Source organism: Ascaphus truei, chromosome 1 (assembly GCF_040206685.1).
Source record: "Ascaphus truei isolate aAscTru1 chromosome 1, aAscTru1.hap1, whole genome shotgun sequence".
NCBI lineage: Eukaryota > Metazoa > Chordata > Amphibia > Anura > Ascaphidae > Ascaphus > Ascaphus truei.
In genome coordinates, this window is record NC_134483.1 from 382,011,166 (window position 1) to 382,031,750 (window position 20,585).

Here is a 20,585-nt window from a genome sequence, read left to right on the forward strand (position 1 = left end):
CTGGGCACAGAGTTATGGTGACAATACATGGATATATTAAATGAACAGAAGTTATACATTATATTTAGGGAATCAGGTTTTTGGTTTTAAGTGAAAGAATCCGATAAAACACCACCGACCAATGATTAGTTTTTTTCAGTTAAAACCAATAAAGAACGGAAAATGAAGAATTTAGCCGGCAATGATTTTCATTGGGAGGACTGTCCTCACGTGGTGCACTTCCCGCTCCATGTGAATATGGCTGCACGGGTGCGGGAAGATGCAGAAGCACTGGGCACCGACCGGGAGCAGGAGGAGAAGAATTGATGCAACCATGTTCTGCAAAAATTTCTAAAGCTTCCAACGACAGAGCTACAGATCAAAACCAACTCTAACACCATTCTAGCCCCTGTCACTAGTTTTACGTTTCTGGGAATTTGACTTGACTCCCACTTAACATTTGGACTGCCTATTGATACTCTGACATGCAAAACCTGTTCCAAACTAGGTGTACTTTACAGGAACAAATCCTCCATAAGCCATCTGGTCAGAAAGCGCATTGCACAGCTCATGCTAATGCCAATTATAGACTATGGGGCATAGTATATGGTGCAGCACACCAAACTCACCCTAGAAAACTAGACACCATCAACAACTCAATATGGTGCTTTGAACTACAATTTAATTACAACACACATCACTGTAAAATACTCAAAGAACTAGATTAGCTATCTCTTGAGTCCAGACACAAAGTACATTTTTCCTGTCTTGCCTCCAAATACTTTCTGGGCAAGCTACCCACCTATCTGCATAAGCTCCTCACCCCTACCACATATAGCACTTATCACTTTAGATCTGACTGTAAAAGACTGTTCACAGTCCAAGGAATCCAGTCACTCCTCCTCTTACCATGCACCTCATGACTGGACCAACCTACCAGAGACTTTCAAAACCGCCTCCAGTATAAGTAATTTGCAGACCAGTTGTCTTTCATTTTAATATTGTCTGTAATTGTTACATACACCAATACACATATATCTAACTGTCCATGAAATGTCTGTAAATTGAATGTATAACCTCTGTTAATTTAATGTAACCAGGTATTGTCACCATACTGAAACTCTGTGTCCAGGACATACTTGAAAATGAGAGGTAACTCTCATTGTATTATTTCAACATTTTATTAATAAAACATTTTTTTTAAACAACCTGCTCCCAGCACACAGATCCCCCTGCCCCCAGCATAAATATCCCCGTGCCCCCAGCACACAGAGCCCCCCAAAAATAAAAAAAATCTAAACACAGTATTACAGTATACTTTTGTATTGCTATTTTTGTATTGTTATATATTATTTAAACAAAGAAAAATACTTATTTTTTGGCATAAGCAAAAATATTTTAAAATAAATTAAATAAACACAGATTTAACAAAAATAATAAACACTGAAAAACATAACCCCTAATTATATTTACAGGGAGTGGTGTCTTTGAACAGCTTTACAAGCATAGAATAAATATACTCTTATTGTTACTGTTCAAAAAATCTACTGATTCTAGAATATAAGGTCATTTTTACATATTCTTCCTTACCTTAAGCTGTATGATTCATCACCCATGCCTTCATCTGCATTAGCTTTGTTCAAAACATTCCACATCATGTTACTATGGTAATATAGCTAGAGGATGTATCTATTTCCTGTACAAGTACAATACATTTTAAATACATTGACACCATATGACATGTCCTTAAACACCAAAATATTTTATTGGAAATGTAAGAGAATGAGATGTACAATAATTGCTTCCACATCAAATGGCCAGCCTATCACTGCTGTGAAATGCTGATCTATGGCGATTTCAACATTGGTACAGATAATTAGCATTTTGCACCATTTACAGTGCAATACCTTTTCTTTTATTGCACATTTCCATATATTAGCCTATTTAAAGGAAGCAATTTAAAGAAATAAGTGATTAAAAATGTCTTATTTCCACATCTCCCACTCATTCCCACACAAAACCACATTAAAGTTAGGACAATTTTTTTTGGTGGATTTGGATCCACCTAACATCGGCTGGTTTCTTTGGTCCGCGAATTTCTGTGAATGAGTCGCAAACGGATGGTTCACCTTTCTAGATTTGTTTTATCCCTGACAATCCACATGGCAGATTCCGCAATCCGTTGGTGGATTTTTAAGAATCCAATCCAAGGATTCCCCAATCCGTTGTTGGATTATTTAGAATCCGCCAACGGATTGTGGAATCTGAGGATTGGATCCTTAAAAATCTGTACTCTTGGAGACATTGTTTACAGTATATTCTGGATTGTTTGTTTTGTGATATCATTATTTGCAATGCCACAGGTCACATTTGTAAGTTAACTGCTGCCCCTTCGCAGCATGATGCCAACCAATATGACTCCACTACATTATCAGGCAGTTGTATGTCAATCCTCACTATACCATTTTCTCTAAAGAATAACTTTCTCAAGTACTTGCATCAAGTTTATTCTTTTCACACAAAGTTATAGGGGATTTCAGATATACAAACAGTCATAAAAGAGCTAATTGGGATGAAGAAGTCAAAAGAGAGGAAGGAAAAAAGAACAGGGAAGATAAGAGAGGAATAAAAAAGTAAGGACAACAGATTAAACATACCAATAACATTAGTGAATTAAAAGATATAACAACAGAATATTTAGAGACATTTGTAATGTGAATATTTAGGCAAGATTCTGTGTCAGTACCTTGTAGTAGGAAATGGATCAGGCATGCTCAGAAGTGAAATAGAAATTAGTCTTCTTATCCAGATTACAGAGAACCCTTCATTTTTTATATAAGGCAAATATAATTTTCAAAATACTGCTTTAGATGTGTACAGCCCTGATCACAATCGTTGAAACGATTGTAGCTTTACTTCTTCAGTTTGTTCTTGTTAAATAATAATTCCGCCTATTATCTCTTGTTCAGAAAGATTCCAATATGTCAGAAGATTATTGTTCACCAGATATAGTTAGTTTATTCTTACAGTGTTACTTACAGATGAAAGTTCAATCAACAATGACAACATGTGCTCAGATGCAATGATAGAGAAACCTTTGTTCACTCACATACTGCTGGTGTTACATGCAGAGAGCGGCCTTGGAAAGAGAGTATGCTCTTTCAAATACCACTGTGTTTATTGATCACTAACTCAACCCATTTCTCCTCATGGCTTCTCTGTAACAAAGAAACTCCAAGCTACTTCAGACTCAATTTCATACTAGGCCTTGAAATCCTATCCTTAAGCCAACTCCAACATCTGTTATGTATTAGACCTTTACTAAAATATAGCTCTTTTGGCTACATATGAATTCTAAATCTTGCAACATATTCTCATTCAATTGTCTTGATATAAATTCGTATTCATACATTTTAATTAATAAATGGATTGCTAACGGTTCTGGATCCCTGTATTGTATATTTATTCATTAACCCTGTAGCCTTGTTTGACACTGGCTTCTAACTTTGTAATAAATAACTAACAATCAAGATAATGATCAGAATATTTTCTTGCTTAGCATTGACACTAGGCAAGGCTGTACATAGAACTCAATGTCTTTTTCTGTGTGGATTATATTAGATTAAATGTATGTATGTGTAGGATTTCTTTGCCATATTTATCTGTCCATCCTATTGTGGTACCCCATGTGCTCACCCACTTATCCCCTCACTGCCTGTGGCTACAGCTTACTCACAACAAGCCGGGCACACCCATCTGTGACAAAACATATGGGGCGTTACTGACTAGTGTAGAGGGAGAGGGGGGTTGGCCCGGTATTAAAGGAGTTGCACCCCATATGGCCACCCCCTGACCTCACCAGGGAGGCAAGGGGTTAACTGGACTGCGGTCCAGGAATGTGGTTTACACCTTGTCATGTCATGAAAAATGTATGTTCCCCTGTTCCCATGTTTCATTATAATACTGTATTTTAATATTTTAAAGTGCATTTCTGTATCTCCAGTTCTGGAGGTCGCAGAGAGTTGATATTTGGCCAATGTGTGGAGTCACTGTAGGCATTAAGAACTGGCAAATTTAGATCCACTGAGCCCACCAGAATGGAACTTATTAATATGTGTAGATATTAAAGTATATATGTATGGTATTTTGGATCTGCTCTGAAAATGCAGACCATCTGCTATGCTAATAGGTCATGAAGGGCAGCCGGCTGATTGAGCCTAAGTGCTGAGATCAGAAGTTAACTGCCTGGATTGTTTACACTAAGTACTAATCAACAGACCAGTACTAATCAACAGACTCTGCCACTCTAATTGTTACCTTAGGGTGGAGAATCATCAAACTGGAGTGGTTTGTAAGTGTTATGTCTACACCTACAAACAATGCAGATACTTCATTTGGTAAACTGGTAGTCGCCCCTGATTTAATTATGGGGCTACCCATAGAGTCCCAGTACACATGGGCTAATTAGCTGGGGGGGCATAGGTTAATCTGTGTCTCCTCGTTAGGGATTGGATACAGATAATTGTTCACCATAGTCTGTATTCAATGTTAAGAATAGGGTTACACAGGTATATAAACTGTGTCCACCCTACAGTTTTTATTTGTGCTTCTGATTCCACCTGGAATGTCACCGGATTGCTGGAGAATTGCTAGCTGATACTTCTCCATCCCCCAACCCTAAGTAAGTGTTACCTTCTTGTCTGTTAATTGTACTATATTGCTGTATTCACCTTTTTTAAGGAATATATATATTTTATTATATCTAAGCCTCGTTCAGTTCAACCCAGATATTTGGTGTTCATTATATCTTGTCATAAGTTACCGTGACAACTAGCACAGAGTAGCATTTCACTAATGCCCTCCTTTGTAGCCTATAAGATTTGCTAACAAATTAGTGCCTGCCCCATAGAGCTTGCAATCTAATTTTTTTACTGAATGCTTTGCTGGCTTTGTAGTTTTATAACCTACGTGTGGCTATAGGTCTGCTTAATGCAGCGGGATAATTAATGCCTAAGGGAGAGGCCATAAGAAATTAAGGAGGCTCAACATTTCCATTTTGCATATTTGCCTAAAATCTTGATGTCTGTATGATGTCTGAGAAAGTGGAATGATCTTGGGGAACTTGGGTAGAATACTAAACTACAAATAATTGTAGTTTTAAGAAAAAAAAGATAATTGTATGAGTAGTGTCACAATTTGATAACTGATAGCGGGTGTTAGTACTTCCGTTATTGTATTGTATTGTATTGTATGTCTTTATTTATAAACTGTGTCCACCCTACAGTTTTTAGTTGTGCTTCTGATTCCACCTGGAATGTCACCGGATTGCTGGAGAATTGCTAGCTGATACTTCTCCATCCCCCAACCCTAAGTAAGTGTTACCTTTGTGTCTGTTAATTGTACTATATTGCTGTGTTCACCTTTTTTAAGGAATAAATATATTTTATTATATCTAAGCCTCGTTCAGTTCAACCCAGATATTTGGTGTTCATTATATCTTGTCATAAGCTACCGTGACAAGCTCTATAATTAACTGGTGGCAGCGGCGGGATTGAACTGAACCTATATTACAGTGTTCTGTGGGACTCTGTCATATAGTGGGAACTCGAGAGTAATTGCAAGTTCCTGGGACTAAAGATATTGAACACACAGTAGTGTAACAGTTAACACAAGTTGTAACACCACCTCACTGCTGTGACCGTGAGCCATGAGCGAGGCTGAAGGCTCATCCAACATGAGTACCAGAGCTCAGCTGAAGGACCAGTGCCGTGAATATGGACTGCCCTATGAGAACCAGGAGGACGCAGACATGGTTGACGCAATCGGTGACTATGAAGCCCGGCTTGCAGAGCCTCAGGATACGGCTCAGCTTGCCCTTATACAGCCACCCGGAGATCAAGGAAGGAACCCAGTGCCGGGGCGGCGGAATCCCGGGGAGGGAACGAGTGCACCTCCCGGGAGCAGTGCAACAGGAGGGGTATTGGTTGCTGTGGCTACCAGTCCGTTCACCCCTGAAATGTTGGCACTGATTACTGCGTGGGGTGACAAAGGGACACCGGAGGAGCGGCTGTAGTTTATCACTATGGCAGTGAATAGACCCGCTTATTGCCCCCCTTGTCCAACCCAACAACGATGAACTCAAACTGGATCAGCAAAGTCTCACCAAGTTCGTGAAAGGTACTGATCAGATCAACAGTTTTTTTAAAGAACTTTGAGACACAGTGTCGGCGGTACAAAGTGCTTCCCCAGCATAGGGTTGCACATTTGGACCCCTTACTGTCCAGCTTGGCTAAGCAGACAATGATGGCGCTTCCAGATGAGTATGCTGATGACTATGAACACATGAAAGAACTGTTATTGTTTCAGTACGGTTTTACCCCTGAAGCCTACCGGGGTAAATTCCGGCAGGAAGAGAGGCAGCCCCAGGAGTCCTATGTTACCTACGTGACCCGCATGGCTTTGTACGGGATACGCTTGGTGGAGGGCTATGAGGCACGGACTTACCAACGCCTGCTGGACCTCATCTTTCAGGAGCAGATCATGCAGCAGTGAGGGCTTGGGTGTACGACAAGAAGCCCAAGACTTACCAGGAGGCGGCGAGGCTTGCAGACGACTATGTGGGCAGCCGAGCCCTGATGACCGCCAAAACAGTAGCCAAGGCGGAGGTGGCAGTGGCACCAGCCAGAAAGTCTGCCAATACCCACCAATGGACTCAGAGGCCGCCTGCGGGCAGCAGTCCACCGAATGCGGGGGAGCTCCGGCACGAGCGCCGGTGCTACAACTGCAACCGCCCTGGTCACATCAGACCAGATTGCCCGGAACCCCTGAATTCTGGCGGACCCCATCTGGGGCAACGCACCGCAGCTGCGAAGCTGGTAGCCCGCGTGCGGGTGGCTTCCACCACAGACTCCGGACCGGTCATGGAACCAACGCCCAGCGAGACGTCCCATGCAACACCTGTCCCGGTTTCATCGGTGCATACAGCCAGGAGCAGAGGAAATCTCAGCGCGGACCTGCAGCAGACGGACGGGCGGAGCAGACATCTCACCCCGGTCACAGTCGGTGACCGGCAAGCAGTCGGCTTGCTGGATTCAGGCGCTGCAGTGACCCTGGTCCGACCTGATATGGTCCGGCCAGAGGAATTACTCCCAGGCCCTGGGATACAGATCACTGTGGCCGACGGAGAGCCACATTTCCTGCAAGTGGCCAGAATCTTTTTGGATTGGGGGGAGGGCCAGGGTGTGCGGGAGGTGGGGTTTTTACCCGGTTTGGATGCCAATGTTCTTCTTGTCAACGATCTGGGACCGATGACCTGCACCTATGACCGAGTGCCCAAGCCCGCTGCAGTGGCGGCGGTTACCCGGAGCCAGACAGTGGCAATGGCGGCAGCGCCAGTCCCCCAGCCTTTGGAACCAACGCTAGCGGAGGGCGCAGAGGAGCCCGGGGAGGTAAGCCAGGATCAGTTGCAACCACAGACTGACTTACTGTTCCCCCTCACCCTTCCTCATTCTCCGGACAATGACATGACTGGGGGGTGGCCAGAATTAGGAGCCCAGTTTAGGGAGGCAGTGAAGACAGACCCTTCCCTGGCCGGCGTGAGACTTCGGGCGTCCGAATCTCAGGCAGGGGAAGGCACTGAGCACTGCCTATGGTATAAGGGACTCCTGTATAGAGAAGAAGGAAACCCAGGGATAGAGGAGGGATTGACCGGTAAGCGACAGCTAGTAGTGCCCCAGGGGTACCGACAGCAACTGTTATGGGTAGCTCACTCTATTCCGTTAGCGGGACTTCAGGGGGTCAACAGAACGCGAGCCCGGTTATTTCAGCGTTACTACTAACCGGGGGCATCTTGAGATGTGGGCAATTTCTGCCACTCTTGTAATGCCTGCCAGTGAGTGGGTAAGGCGGGCGACCGTGTTAAGGCACCCCTGAAACCCCTACCGATAATAGGGGAACCCTTCCAGAAAGTAGCAATGGATCTTGTAGGACCCCTTATGATTCCTAAAAGGTCAGGGAAGCGCTACATCCTCACGGTGGTGGATTTTGCCACCCGGTACCCTGAGGCGGTAGCGCTTGGCACCATAGATGCTAAAACAGTGGCAGCAGCTTTGCTGAACATTTTTTCTAGGTTAGGTTTCCCTAGTGAGGTCCTAACCGATCAGGGGTCGCAGTTCATGAGCGAACTGTTACATTGTCTCTGGGATACATGCGGTGTACAGCACCGGCGCACTACCCCTTACCATCCCCAGACAAACGGATTATGTGAGAGGTTTAACGGTACCCTGAAGCAGATGCTTCGGACCTTTATAGAGGCGGAGGGGAAAGACTGGGAGATTCATTTACAGCACTTGCTGTTTGCCTACCGAGAGGTACCGCAGGAATCTACAGGCTTCTCCCCCTTCGAGCTACTATATGGCCGCAGGGTACGTGGACCTCTGGACCTATTCCGTGAGAGATGGGAAGGGGAGGCTACTGCTACTGATAGTTCTGTGATCCAGTATGTAGTAGATCTCAGAGACCGGTTAGAGATGCTCATGGGGGTGGCCCAGGACCACCTCAGGGCCGCTCAGACCAAGCAAAAGCAATGGTATGACCGGAATGCCTGTAGCAGGGAATTCATCCCAGGATAGCAGGTGCTTGTTCTCAAACCCCCTCGGGAGAACAAGTTGATGTCTGCCTGATCGGGACCGGACCCGGTTATCTGAAATGTGAATGAGTACAACTACGTTGTACAGGTAGAGCCTGAGAGGCATAAGACATATCACGTCAATATGCTGAAAGAATACAGAGCACCGAGTATGGGAGCAGTAATGGCCATTTGTAGCCCACTGCTGGAGGATCCGGCGAGCAATGCTCTGCCTGATCTCCTAGGGGAGGCTAGGCAGGGAAACACTGTGGAGCAGGTAGAGATAGGGGCACAGTTTAGTGCTAGGCAGCAGGTAGAAGCCAGGGACATGCTAGCTAAGTTTAGGGCCCTCTTCACTGACATGCCAGGGACCACACATCTCATAAAACACCCAGTGCACACAGGGGATCTGCAGCCTCTGCATAAGCACGCTTATAGAGTGTCAGCAGAGGTCAAGACCAGTATGGAAAGGGAGATAGAGGAGATGCTGACCCTAGGGGTAATTACTCCGTCCCAAAGTCCTTGGGCAAGCCCAGTAGTTCTAGTCCCTAAGAAGGACAAGACCACCCGGTTTTGTGTGGACTACCGCTTGCTCAACGCTGGGACGGTGTCAGATGCCTACCCCATGCCCCGCATGGATGAGTTACTGGATGAACTCGCGGGGACAAGGTATCTGAGCACTATGGATTTGAGCAAAGGCTATTGGCAAATCCCACTGACCCTGGAGGCTAGGGAGAAGTCAGCATTCATCACTCCAAGTGGCCTCTATGAGTTTTTGGTGATGCCATTTGGGATGAAGAATGCCCCGGCTACCTTCCAACGCCTGGTCAATAGGTTACTGGAAGGGATGCAGAGCTATGCCAGGGCTTACTTAGATGACATTGCTGTCTTTAGTAATTCCTGGGACTCCCACTTAGGACATGTAGCTGCGGTGCTGGATAGGATCAGGGAGGCTGGGCTTACCTTGAAACCCACTAAGTGTATGGTAGGGATGGCAGAGGTCCTGTACTTAGGGCACGGGGTGGGTGGAGGGCACCTCAAACCAGAGCCAGCTAAGGTAGAAGCCATAGTTCAGTGGCCTGTTCCAAAAACCAAGAAACAGGTCATGGCATTTTTGGGCACCGCAGGGTACTATAGGAAGTTTGTCCCACGTACAGCGCCGTGGCCAAACCCCTGACTGATTTGACTAAGAAGCAACTGCCTGTGCTTATCACCTGGACTCCTGCCTGTGAAACTGCTTTCCAGGCACTGAAAACTGCGCTTGCTGGGGCCCCCATACTGGCTGCCCCAGACTATACCAAACATTTCCTCATACAGACTGATGCTTCGGACTATGGCATTGGGGCTGTGTTGAGCCAAGTGGGGGACGATGGTAGCAAGCACCCTGTGGTGTACCTCAGCCAAAAAATACTCCCCAGAGAGGTGGCCTATGCCACCATTGAGAAAGAGTGCTTGGCCATTGTCTGGGCACTCAAAAAACTCCAGCCCTATGTGTATGGAAGGGCTTTCACGGTCCTCACAGACCACAACCCCCTGAGTTGGCTGCAGAGGGCATCAAGGGAGAATGCCAAGTTGCTAAGGTGGAGCTTGGCCTTGCAAGAGTTTGAGTTTACTATTCAGCACAAAAAGGGTAGTGAAAACAGCAATGCTGATGGGCTTTCACGTCAGGACTATCCCTCTGAGACTGAGTTCATTAATGGTGCCAGCAGTGCCCCACTCCCCATTAGGGCCAGTGGACCACAGGTCACCCATTAAGTAGGGGAGGTGTAGAGGGAGAGGGGGGTTGGCCCGGTATTAAAGGTGTTGCACCCCATTTGGCCACCCCCTGACTTCACCAGGGAGGCAAGGGGTTAACGACTGCGGTCCAGGAATGTGGTTTACACCTTGTCATGTCATGAAAAATGTATGTTTCCCTGGTCCCATGTTTCATTATAATACTGTATTTTAATGTTTTAAAGTGCATTTCTGTATCTCCAGTTCTGGAGGTTGCAGTTGATATTTGGCCAATGTGTGGAGTCACTGTAGGCATTAAGAACTGGTAAATTTCGACCCACTGAGCCCACCAGAATGGAACTTATTAATATGTGTAGATATTAAAGTATATATGTATGGTATTTTGGATCTGCTCTGAAAATGCAGACCATCTGCTATGCTAATAGGTCATGAAGGGCAGCCGGCTGATTGAGCCTAAGCACTGTGATCAAGAGTTAACGCCTGGATTGTTTACACTAAGTACTAATCAACAGACCAGTACTAATCAACAGACTCTGCCACTCTAATTGTTACCTTAGGGTGGAGAATCATCAAACCTACAAACAATGCAGATACTTCATTTGGTAAACCGGTCGTCGCCCCTGATTTAATTATGGGGCTACCCATAGAGTCCCAGTACACATGGGCTAATTAGCTGGAGGGCATGGGTTAATCTGTGTCTCCTCGTTAGGGATTGGATACAGATAATTGTCTGTATTCAATGTTAAGAATAGGGTTACACAGGTATATAAACTGTGTCCACCCTACAGTTTTTAGTTGTGCTTCTGATTCCACCTGGAATGTCACTGGATTGTTGGAGAATTGCTAGCTGATACTTCTCCATCCCCCAACCCTAAGTAAGTGTTACCTTCTTGTCTGTTAATTGTACTATATTGCTGTGTTCACCTTTTTTAAGGAATATATATATTTTATTATATCTAAGCCTCGTTCAGTTCAACCCAGATATTTGGTGTTCATTATATCTTGTCATAAGTTACCGTGACAACTAGCACAGAGTAGCATTTCACTAATGCCCTCCTTTGTAGCCTATAAGATTTGCTAACAAATTAGTGCCTGTCCCATAGAGCTTGCAATCTAATTTTTTTACTGAATGCTTTGCTGGCTTTGTAGTTTTATAACCTACGTGTGGCTATAGGTCTGCTTAATGCAGCGGGCTAATTAATGCCTAAGGGAGAGGCCATAAGAAATTAAGGAGGCTCAACATTTCCATTTTGCATATTTGCCTAAAATCTTGATGTCTGTATGATGTCTGAGAAAGTGGAATGATCTTGGGGAACTTGGGTAGAATACTAAACTACAAATAATTGTAGTTTTAAGAAAAAAAAGATAATTGTATGAGTAGTGTCACAATTTGATAACTGATAGCGGGTGTTAGTACTTCCGTTATTGTATTGTATTGTATGTCTTTATTTATATAGCGCCGTTAATGTACATAGCGCTTCAGAGCAGTAATACATGTGGTAATCCAATAAATAACAGATAATATAAATAACAGATCATGGGAATAAGTGCTTTAGACATTAAGGAAGAGGAGTCCCTGCTCCGAGGAACTTACAGTCTAATTGGTAGGTAGGGAGAACGTACAGAAACAGTTGGAGGGAGTTCTGGTAAGTGCATCTGCAGGGGGCCAAGCTTTATGTGCCATGTGTTCAGAATAGCCACAGTGCTATTCCAATGCTTCTTTAAGCATGTGTGTCTTAAGGTGGGTCTTAAAGGTGGATAGAGAGGGTGCTAGTCGGGTACTGAGGGGAAGGGCATTCCAGAGGTGAGGGGCAGTCAATGAAAAAGGTTTAAGGCGGGAGAGGGCTTTAGATACAAAGGGGGTAGAAAGAAGATATCCTTGAGAAGAACGCAAGAATCTGGATGGTGCATAATGAGAAATTAGGGCTGAGATGTAAGGAGGGGCAGAAGAGTGTAAAGCTTTAAAAGTGAGAAAAATGGAGTGTGAGATGCGGGATTTGATCGGAAGCCAGGAGAGGGATTTCATGAGGGGAGATGCTGAGACAGATCTAGGAAAGAGTAGAGTGATTCTGGCAGCAGCGTTAAGGATAGATTGTAGGGGAGACAGGTGAGAGGCAGGAAGGCCGGACAGCAGGAGGTTACAGTAATCAAGACGGGAGAGAATGAGGGCCTGAGTCAGAGTTTTAGCAGTCGAGCAACAGAGGAAAGGTCGTATCTTTGTTATATTGCGGAGGAAAAAGCGACAGGTTTTAGAAATGTTTTGAATGTGAGGGGCAAATGTGAGAGAGGAGTCAAGTGAGACCCCAAGGCAGCGTGCTTGGGCTACTGGATGAATGATCGTATTTCCAACAGTAATGTGGAAGGAGGTAGTAGGGCCAGGTTTGGGAGGAAGTATGAGGAGCTCTGTTTTAGCCATGTTGAGTTTAAGGCGGCGGAGGGCCATCCAGGATGATATAGCAGAGAGACATTCAGAAACTTTGGTTTGTACAGCAGGTGTAAGGTCGGGTGTTGAGAAATATATTTGTGCGTCGTCAGCATAGAGGTGATAATTAAACCCAAAAGATGTTATTAGTTCACCTAGAGAGAGTGTATACAGAGAAAAGAGAAGAGGTCCCAGGACAGAGCCCTGGGGTACCCCCACAGAGAGATCAATAGAGGAGGATGAGGTATTAGCAGAAGAGACACTGAAAGTACGATGGGAGAGGTAGGATGAGATCCAGGATGAGCTTTGTTCCGAATGCCAAGAGTATGGAGAATGTGAAGGAGAAGAGGGTGGTCCACGGTGTCAAATGCTGCAGAGAGGTCGAGTAATATGAGCAGAGTGTAATGACCTCTGTCTTACCTTAGTGAGCAGTGCGGAAGCCAGATTGTAGAGGGTCTAGGAGAGAATAGGTGTTGAGAAAATGGAGCAAGCGAGCGAATACAAGACGTTCAAGGAGTTTAGAGGCAAAAGGCAGGAGGGAGACAGGCCGATAGTTAGAAAGACAGGTAGGGTCAAGCTTGCTGTTTTTGAGTAATGGTATGACTGTTGCATGTTTGAAGGAGGATGGAAAGGTTCCAGAGCAGAGGGAGGAGTTAAAAATGTGCGTGAGCGTAGGGATTATAGTAGGAGCAAGAGGTTATCACATGATATTGCGTTACCACTGGCGTGAGTTTTAGTTTGCGATTTCATTTTGTTCCATTTAAACAAATGGAGCTATGAGTAACAACATTCTGCGATTTTGCATACAAATCACGCAGTGACGTGTTACCATGTATTAGGACTAATAATGTCTGCTACATCTGTAGATGATCCAACAGTCATTGACCAGGAGTTATTAAACCCGGCTAAACTTAATGTTAATATTGCACCTGGAATTTTTTTTTTTAAATATGCTTTTTACCACTATGTAATGGCCTAAGTCATCAACATTGCCTCAAAATGTTACCAGTTGCCATGTATGTCTTACTAGCCTCTTGGGTATAATAGGTGAGTAGGTAGTGTAGTATAAGGAACATACAGTATTAACCAACCCCTTAGGGTTAGGCATTACCTATTGTAAGTTAGTATAACTTATCTTGTTTATATGTATAAAATGACTGCTATGTACATAGACAAGATAGGGTTATCGGCAGCCTCAGGGTACAATAAACATTTGTGATACTTGTTGGCAGTGACCCTATACCATTAGGGATCAGATATTGATGACTAGAATCAAAATTAGTAAAATTGGGTTATTTACTCATTCTGATGCTCGATTGTGATATTTTTGACGCGTGCAGTAAAATTTGCATTATTTTAAGTGTGAACTGGTTCGTAACTCGTCCGCTAAAAATAATATGTGTTTTTTTAAGATAATACAGCAATATTTGTATATTACAGTTTGATGGCTGTAGGCCATTGTTGGTTATTATCTTCCCCAGCTAAGTAATTTTGTCACTGTGCTTTGCTTTTTCATGTCAGCCAGATGTTTTCATTGCTGTGCTAAAACCTTTTACAGTTCATATTGTTTACTATCCAATAGCCACCACATAATATATGTCCTTGCCAATTGGTATGTGAATTTACAGTATAAACATTTGAACCTTCCCTTTCCTACATGTTGAACTGCAGGAGCCACATGTACAGTACAGTACTGATTTGCTGCATCACTATAATTCTAGGGACTTTCCAGTGATGCCAGGGTCGCTGATGCGGAAATGTAACATACTGATATACCAGATTACAATTTTGTCATTTAAAATGTTTACAGAATGTAATGTCAAGAAACATATGTAAGGCGCTAACAGGCAAGACGTTTTTAAATATAAACCTACAGTATGAAAAGACAGAAGCACCATTATGTAATCATATACTTGAAGGACAATACCATATTTCAAGAGTAAACCTAGTTCTAAACAGGTTGTTGTACTGTATGACAGACACATGATTCTTCAGTTACATATGACTATGCATTAAAAGTAAAAAAGGTTTTTCTGACTTTATATCACAGTAATTGTTGTCCTTTTCCCACTCATTCAGAAACCGTGTTAGAAACGTATTCATAAGGTGTAATGCATGTTATATACTGTACCAACTGAAATGAACAGGCTTGCTGTACATACTATAGTTAGTATAGTTATCTGAATAGGGCTCTAAATCTAGAAAGATTCTCCAATTCAATCTACTTTAGAGAACAATGTAATCAATACGGTAGCTTAAAAACAATCAAAGTAATATTGCTACTGTACATAATACACACCTATATTTTTTCCAATGTTTGATGTTTACGCCATATGTAAAAAAAATTTTTTTGGATGCGACAAAGTGGAGGGAGAAATAGAAAGGAGAAATAGAGAGTAAGTTAAACTATTGTACAATGGTAGAGTGAATAAGCAAAAACAAAGAAAGGTGCAGTAAATCTCAATAACAATGTGGGATGTCAAAATATTTTTCCTTTTCTGTGATCTTACATGATGACATTAACTACAGTAGCTGTATTCTGGGCATGCAAATGGTAAACCAGTGCCAATCTTTTCTGAAACATTTTGTCACTTGTAACATTTAATAATTATATTCGCTTGAGTAACATATATTTTATTAGATTAAGTATTCTACTATAATCAATGTTCATATCTTTCATATACAGCACATGCACATTTAGGGTCACAATGGTTTTTGGGTCACCATAGATTTTCTGTTGCCTAATAGCTCAACATTTTGGGCAGTAGAGCATGTTTATCCTTATTGCTGTTGACAGTACAGTACGTCAATAATTCCATTTCACTGACATATAAAGAGGATAATGAATACATATGAAGGGATTCCTTGGTAACATCCCTAATATACTTTGATCTACTGCATGTCATGTATTGTATTACATACTGTATACCAAGTAAAATAAATGCGTTCCTTTATTCTTTATAGGTTCACTACCTTATGGTTCTATCAGCTAACTGGGCCTATGTGAAAGATGCATGCAGAATGCAGAAATACGAAGACATCAAGTCGAAGGAAGAACAAGAACTTCATGACATTCATTCTACTCGTTCTAAAGAGCGGCTCAACGCTTACACATAAAACAAAACGTCAACATATTTGTAACATTTCAATTCTTTGTTGTTTAACTAACAGCCTCCCTTCCATTGTAAAATAAAATTAAGTGCTTTCCCCAAAAGATAGGCTGAGTTGTATGTCGCCTATCTACATCATCTTGATTGACCAGCACTTGGCTTTTTCACAGTGGTCTGTGTGACAATGTCATATAATATGGAGAATCCTGATAGTGTTTCCCAATTTGTCATAAGGTGACCTGATTTCTTAGATGAAGAAAAGTAACTCTTGTTAAATACAGATGTTTGTTTCCTTTTTTAACCACTTTATATGTGTTTTGCATAAAACATTTTGCATTGTTTCCTATGTTTTTGAAAGAGAAAGCTTTTTATACTTTTTAGTTTGAGTTTCAAAAACGACTTTTACCAACAGGTAAACTTCAAAGGTACAGTTGTATATAAAGCATGTACACAAAAATGCTTACAATACAAAGTCATGCATGGACCATATGCGCATCTTTATATTATGTTGGTCCTATTAACAATCAAAAGCATAATTTCTTTTTGGTAGGTTAAGAGGTGCTTGTTATTGGTGTTAGCAATGCATTATTATTGATGTACTGTACTAAAAGTTCAGTTTTCAAGTTCTGGCAACCCCAGTGGCAGAGTCAACTGTTTAATATTGTGAGCATGCATACTGTGATGCTAGTGCATGGCCACCTCCCATTTAAAATATTTTTATTACCCAGTTATCTGAAAGCTGTAATTGATGTTTACCCAATAAAAATCTTTAGCTACAATATATGTATGTAAGCATTAAAATATGATTTGCTGAAAATGTTTTTTTTATAGATATTGTAAAAATAGGTAGATCATGCAAACATTCAATGTACATACTGTACATTATTAATCAATTCACAACTTACACACTTATTACGAAGTATTTGTAAATTACATAAAATGTGAAAGGATTGCTCTAACATTAATTAAATATAATATTTCAATTGGATCTTTCATGATTGTCAATAGCAGCTTCCCAACCAATGATCATTTAACATACAGTGGTTCAATTTTAACATTATTCCTGGACGTGTGATAACATGCCTTAGACCTAAACAACAGCCCTACATATATTAATGGGATTTAAAAAAACTGTTAACGGACCAAATGTTGGTGTTTTCAACTATTTTGCCTCTTTGGAATGCTATAAGAATGCTGTAACGTGTCTTTTAAAGTTAAACTTTCCTGACATTTTTGTCAGTGTTAAAAATTCTAGATTGTTTTGTGCACTTTATTGGTCATTGTGAATTCTCTCAGTGTAAATGCATTGCTAAAAATAGTAAAAAAAAAAGCTCTTGGGGGTAATTAATCAAGGAAATAACACCTACAGGACATATACTTTATTATTATTTTTTCTGATCCATGAATTGTTTCAACTTGGAAGTACAGTGCAGATGCAGCAAGACTTAGTGTCTCCAGAACCTTTGGCGAAAAAGCAAAAATCTGCAGTGTTTGCTTCAGTCGCGCTGCTGGGGTCTTTGCTTCCGGATCAGTGTCCCCACGCCCCTCCCCCCCTCCTCCAGCAGCATTAATCCTCCCTGATGGCAGCTTGCCCAGGTGACAGAGACGGTTACCTTTTTAGATTTGTCACATTTAGGAATAGAGTCAATATCATAGGATAGCATTTAGTAAGTGACACTTTTGGAATATGGGGGCCTATGTACTAATGCAGGTTTGAAAGAAAAATGTAAGCAAAGAACGTCATTCTCATGTTACTTCTCTTTGTGTCAATATATCAAGTTCTTTCCCCATGTGCACCAGCTAACGATTTGGGGTATGTCAAAAGAGGAGTTAGGGAGGAGTTACATGATGCTCATATTGTAATGAGATGTAATAAATTGTACATCATTTTCTCTCCGGTCGGCATAAAAAATGTACCAAGTTCAAGGTGGCATCATTTTCAATCTTCTAAATTCACGCATCAGTTATATGAAACTTTTCCTTAAATTTGGCATAATAATGCACAAAAGAATGTGTCAAAACACAATCTTCTGCTCCCAAATTGCATTAGTACAAGATTTTTGAGCGTTATTTTTTTTTAAAATTATTAAGTCCGTACATCTAAACAAAAATGTGAATTCTAGGATTAATTTATGGCATCTTGCATAGTTTGTAGTGAGTAATATTGGTTTCTTCTTAAAATATGGCAAGTTCAAGTTGAGCTTCTTTTTTATATGCACGTACTGTATATTTTTATTTATATAGCGCCAATAACGTACAATACACTGGCGACACACTTTATTCGAGCTCGGCTAGTCCCACGAATTCGGGTATACCCGGGTGTATTGAGGTTTGTGACTGTTTTCTGCCCGAGTGCATTGAGTTATTTTCCAGCAGGGATTGAAGCATTTTATTCCCGCTGGCTGCAATACTGCACAGTATATATATATATACTGCATTACAATTCATGAATTTATGCCATCTGGTAGACACGCGAAGCATTGCAGCCTATTAAATCCTAATCATTATCATTTAACAGATCAGCCGCCCGTCAGCCAGGCATGAACCCAGGCTGGGAAGGCAAACGCAACGGGGCTTGTCAGAGGTGAGGAGCGGCGCATTCCAGGTATCTGCCAGGTACATACTGGGTATTTACTCGAATAAAGTGTGTCGGTGCAGTATGCAGTGTTTTACAAAACAGGCTTTACTTTACAGGGAATTAGAATACAATACTGTATGTTCAACAAACATAAAATCAGACAATAAGAAAGGAAAATCCTGTCTTTTTCTGTTTTGGAGACATTACAATCAGAGGGCTAGACCCACAAAGCTTGGGTAAATCTGGGCTCATACGTGACATTAAAACAGGAATGGATGTTATGTTCCTTGAAATAACATGGTACCCTTAAAGCTAATTATGTGCAAACAAAAAAAGTGCAAACAACATCAAATTAGCATAGGCATAAGAGCAAGTTATAATAGTATAAAGTTGTGTTATGATCCAATAACATGTCACTAAGTACATCAGTGCTTCTCTTATCCGGACCCCGAAATAAGGCGTTAGCTTGACTTGATAACGTACTGCAGTGTAATGTCCTCTCATTAATCTGAAAAGACTTTAGTGAAAAGGCAATTCTATGATAACACTTTATTTGCATATCATCTGCATGTAATTACTAATTATCACTAATGTCCATATATAACCATTTACAAGAGAAATCATGGCTTAACTTTATGTTATAGTCCTTTTAAGATACATAGTTACTCTTAACATGCCGTTAAGTTAGTTCAAGACCACGTTAAGTGACTTGACAGAGAATTGTGTTTCTGGGCCTATGCGGTATATCAAGAGACATGCAGAGACAGCAGGTGAAGGAGTGAGTGCAGTAGATGGCAGAGCATGGCAACTATAGAAGGTAACTATGGCTGTCGGAGACTAGTTATGAGTCCATGCTATTGAAATAATTGACTCAGAAGGCGTGTTTTTAGGTTTTACTTACAGATGGAGAAAGAAGAAACTTTGTGTAACCTGAATATGAGGGAGTTCCACAGGTAAAGGGCATAACAATGTGAGGGGAAAAGGTGTAAGGCAAGAGAAGGCAGTAGAGGTGGAAGGGGTGAAAACAAAAGGGGACAATTATAAATAGCAGACATGCAGGGGTATAGAGAGAAATCAAAACTGATAAGTAGGTAGAAGCAGATGAGTGGAAAGCCTAGTTGGTAAGTAGAACTTTGCAGGTGGTATTGAGTATTTCTGATCATTCTGCTAATTTTAACATTTCAGCCACTAAGCTTTTCTTGAACTGTACCAAATTGGCTATCACTTTAAATGCAAATTGGAAAACTAATAAGTTTATTTTGACTGGTTTTTAATAAGTGTACAGTAGGTGAAATTGACTTGTATTGGAAACCAGTCAGTAATCTTTGATGAATTTTCCCCCGATAGACCCTTTTTTTCTAATACTACTAATTCATCATGGGGATTTAACAAAACGAAAACCCTGTACTTAATAGATGATATTATTACGGTTATTTGTGGCATGCTTATACATTAAATAGTATTCAGGTTTTTTTTCACACAGACTGTCAACAGTTTTCAGATATGTGCAGTATTACAAATCTTTTGCAAAAATATTCTTCTAAACCTCTTTCAAATTCTATATTGTAGTGTTTCAGTTTTGTGTCTCAAACAGTTTGTGATTTTTAACAAATGTCCTATGGATCAGTGTAATGATGTTGATGCTTTTTTGCTTTCCTCTGGTATTAGAGTTTGTATTTTCACAAAGAATGCTTTGTAGCAGGCATAATAATTAATTTGTTTTGTACATAAATGTGCCAACAGCTTGATGGTGGCGTTTTTGAAATGTAGAACAAAGTGCTTGCGAAAAATAATAAACACACTTGTGTACTTTGTGTACTTACTGGTAGTCACTGGGTCTTTTTTTATTCAAATACTCCTTAGTATTCTAAATAAACGTTTTAGAAATCTCAGTCAATTTTACATTTAATTATTACAAACATGTTTTGTGCTTCACTAAATGTCAAAGAAAAAAACGATTACAGTGCATGTTAAATTTGAACCGGAAACAGGAACATAGACATTCCTCATAAATGTGTATACCGAGAAATGTTGAAATTTCACAGGCTTCTTAGTATAATGTCTTCATATATACAATAGTCACCTTTGTTTTTTGTCATTAATTAAAAATATAATTTAGGCATGACCAGGGAGGTT

At 41.3% G+C, this 20,585-nt stretch overlaps 1 protein-coding gene across 1 annotated transcript in view; it reads left to right on the forward strand.

Annotated features, from left to right (window-relative positions):
* GPM6A (glycoprotein M6A) overlaps window positions 1–20,271 on the forward strand; it is a 195,766-nt gene extending 175,495 nt beyond the window's left edge. Inside the window, exon 7 of the mRNA XM_075611133.1 lies at window positions 15,726–20,271. Within this exon, the coding sequence (XP_075467248.1) occupies window positions 15,726–15,878 (153 nt within the window). The 3' untranslated portion in view covers window positions 15,879–20,271. The remainder of the gene's footprint in view (window positions 1–15,725) is intronic.
* Window positions 20,272–20,585: the final 314 nt, after the last annotated feature.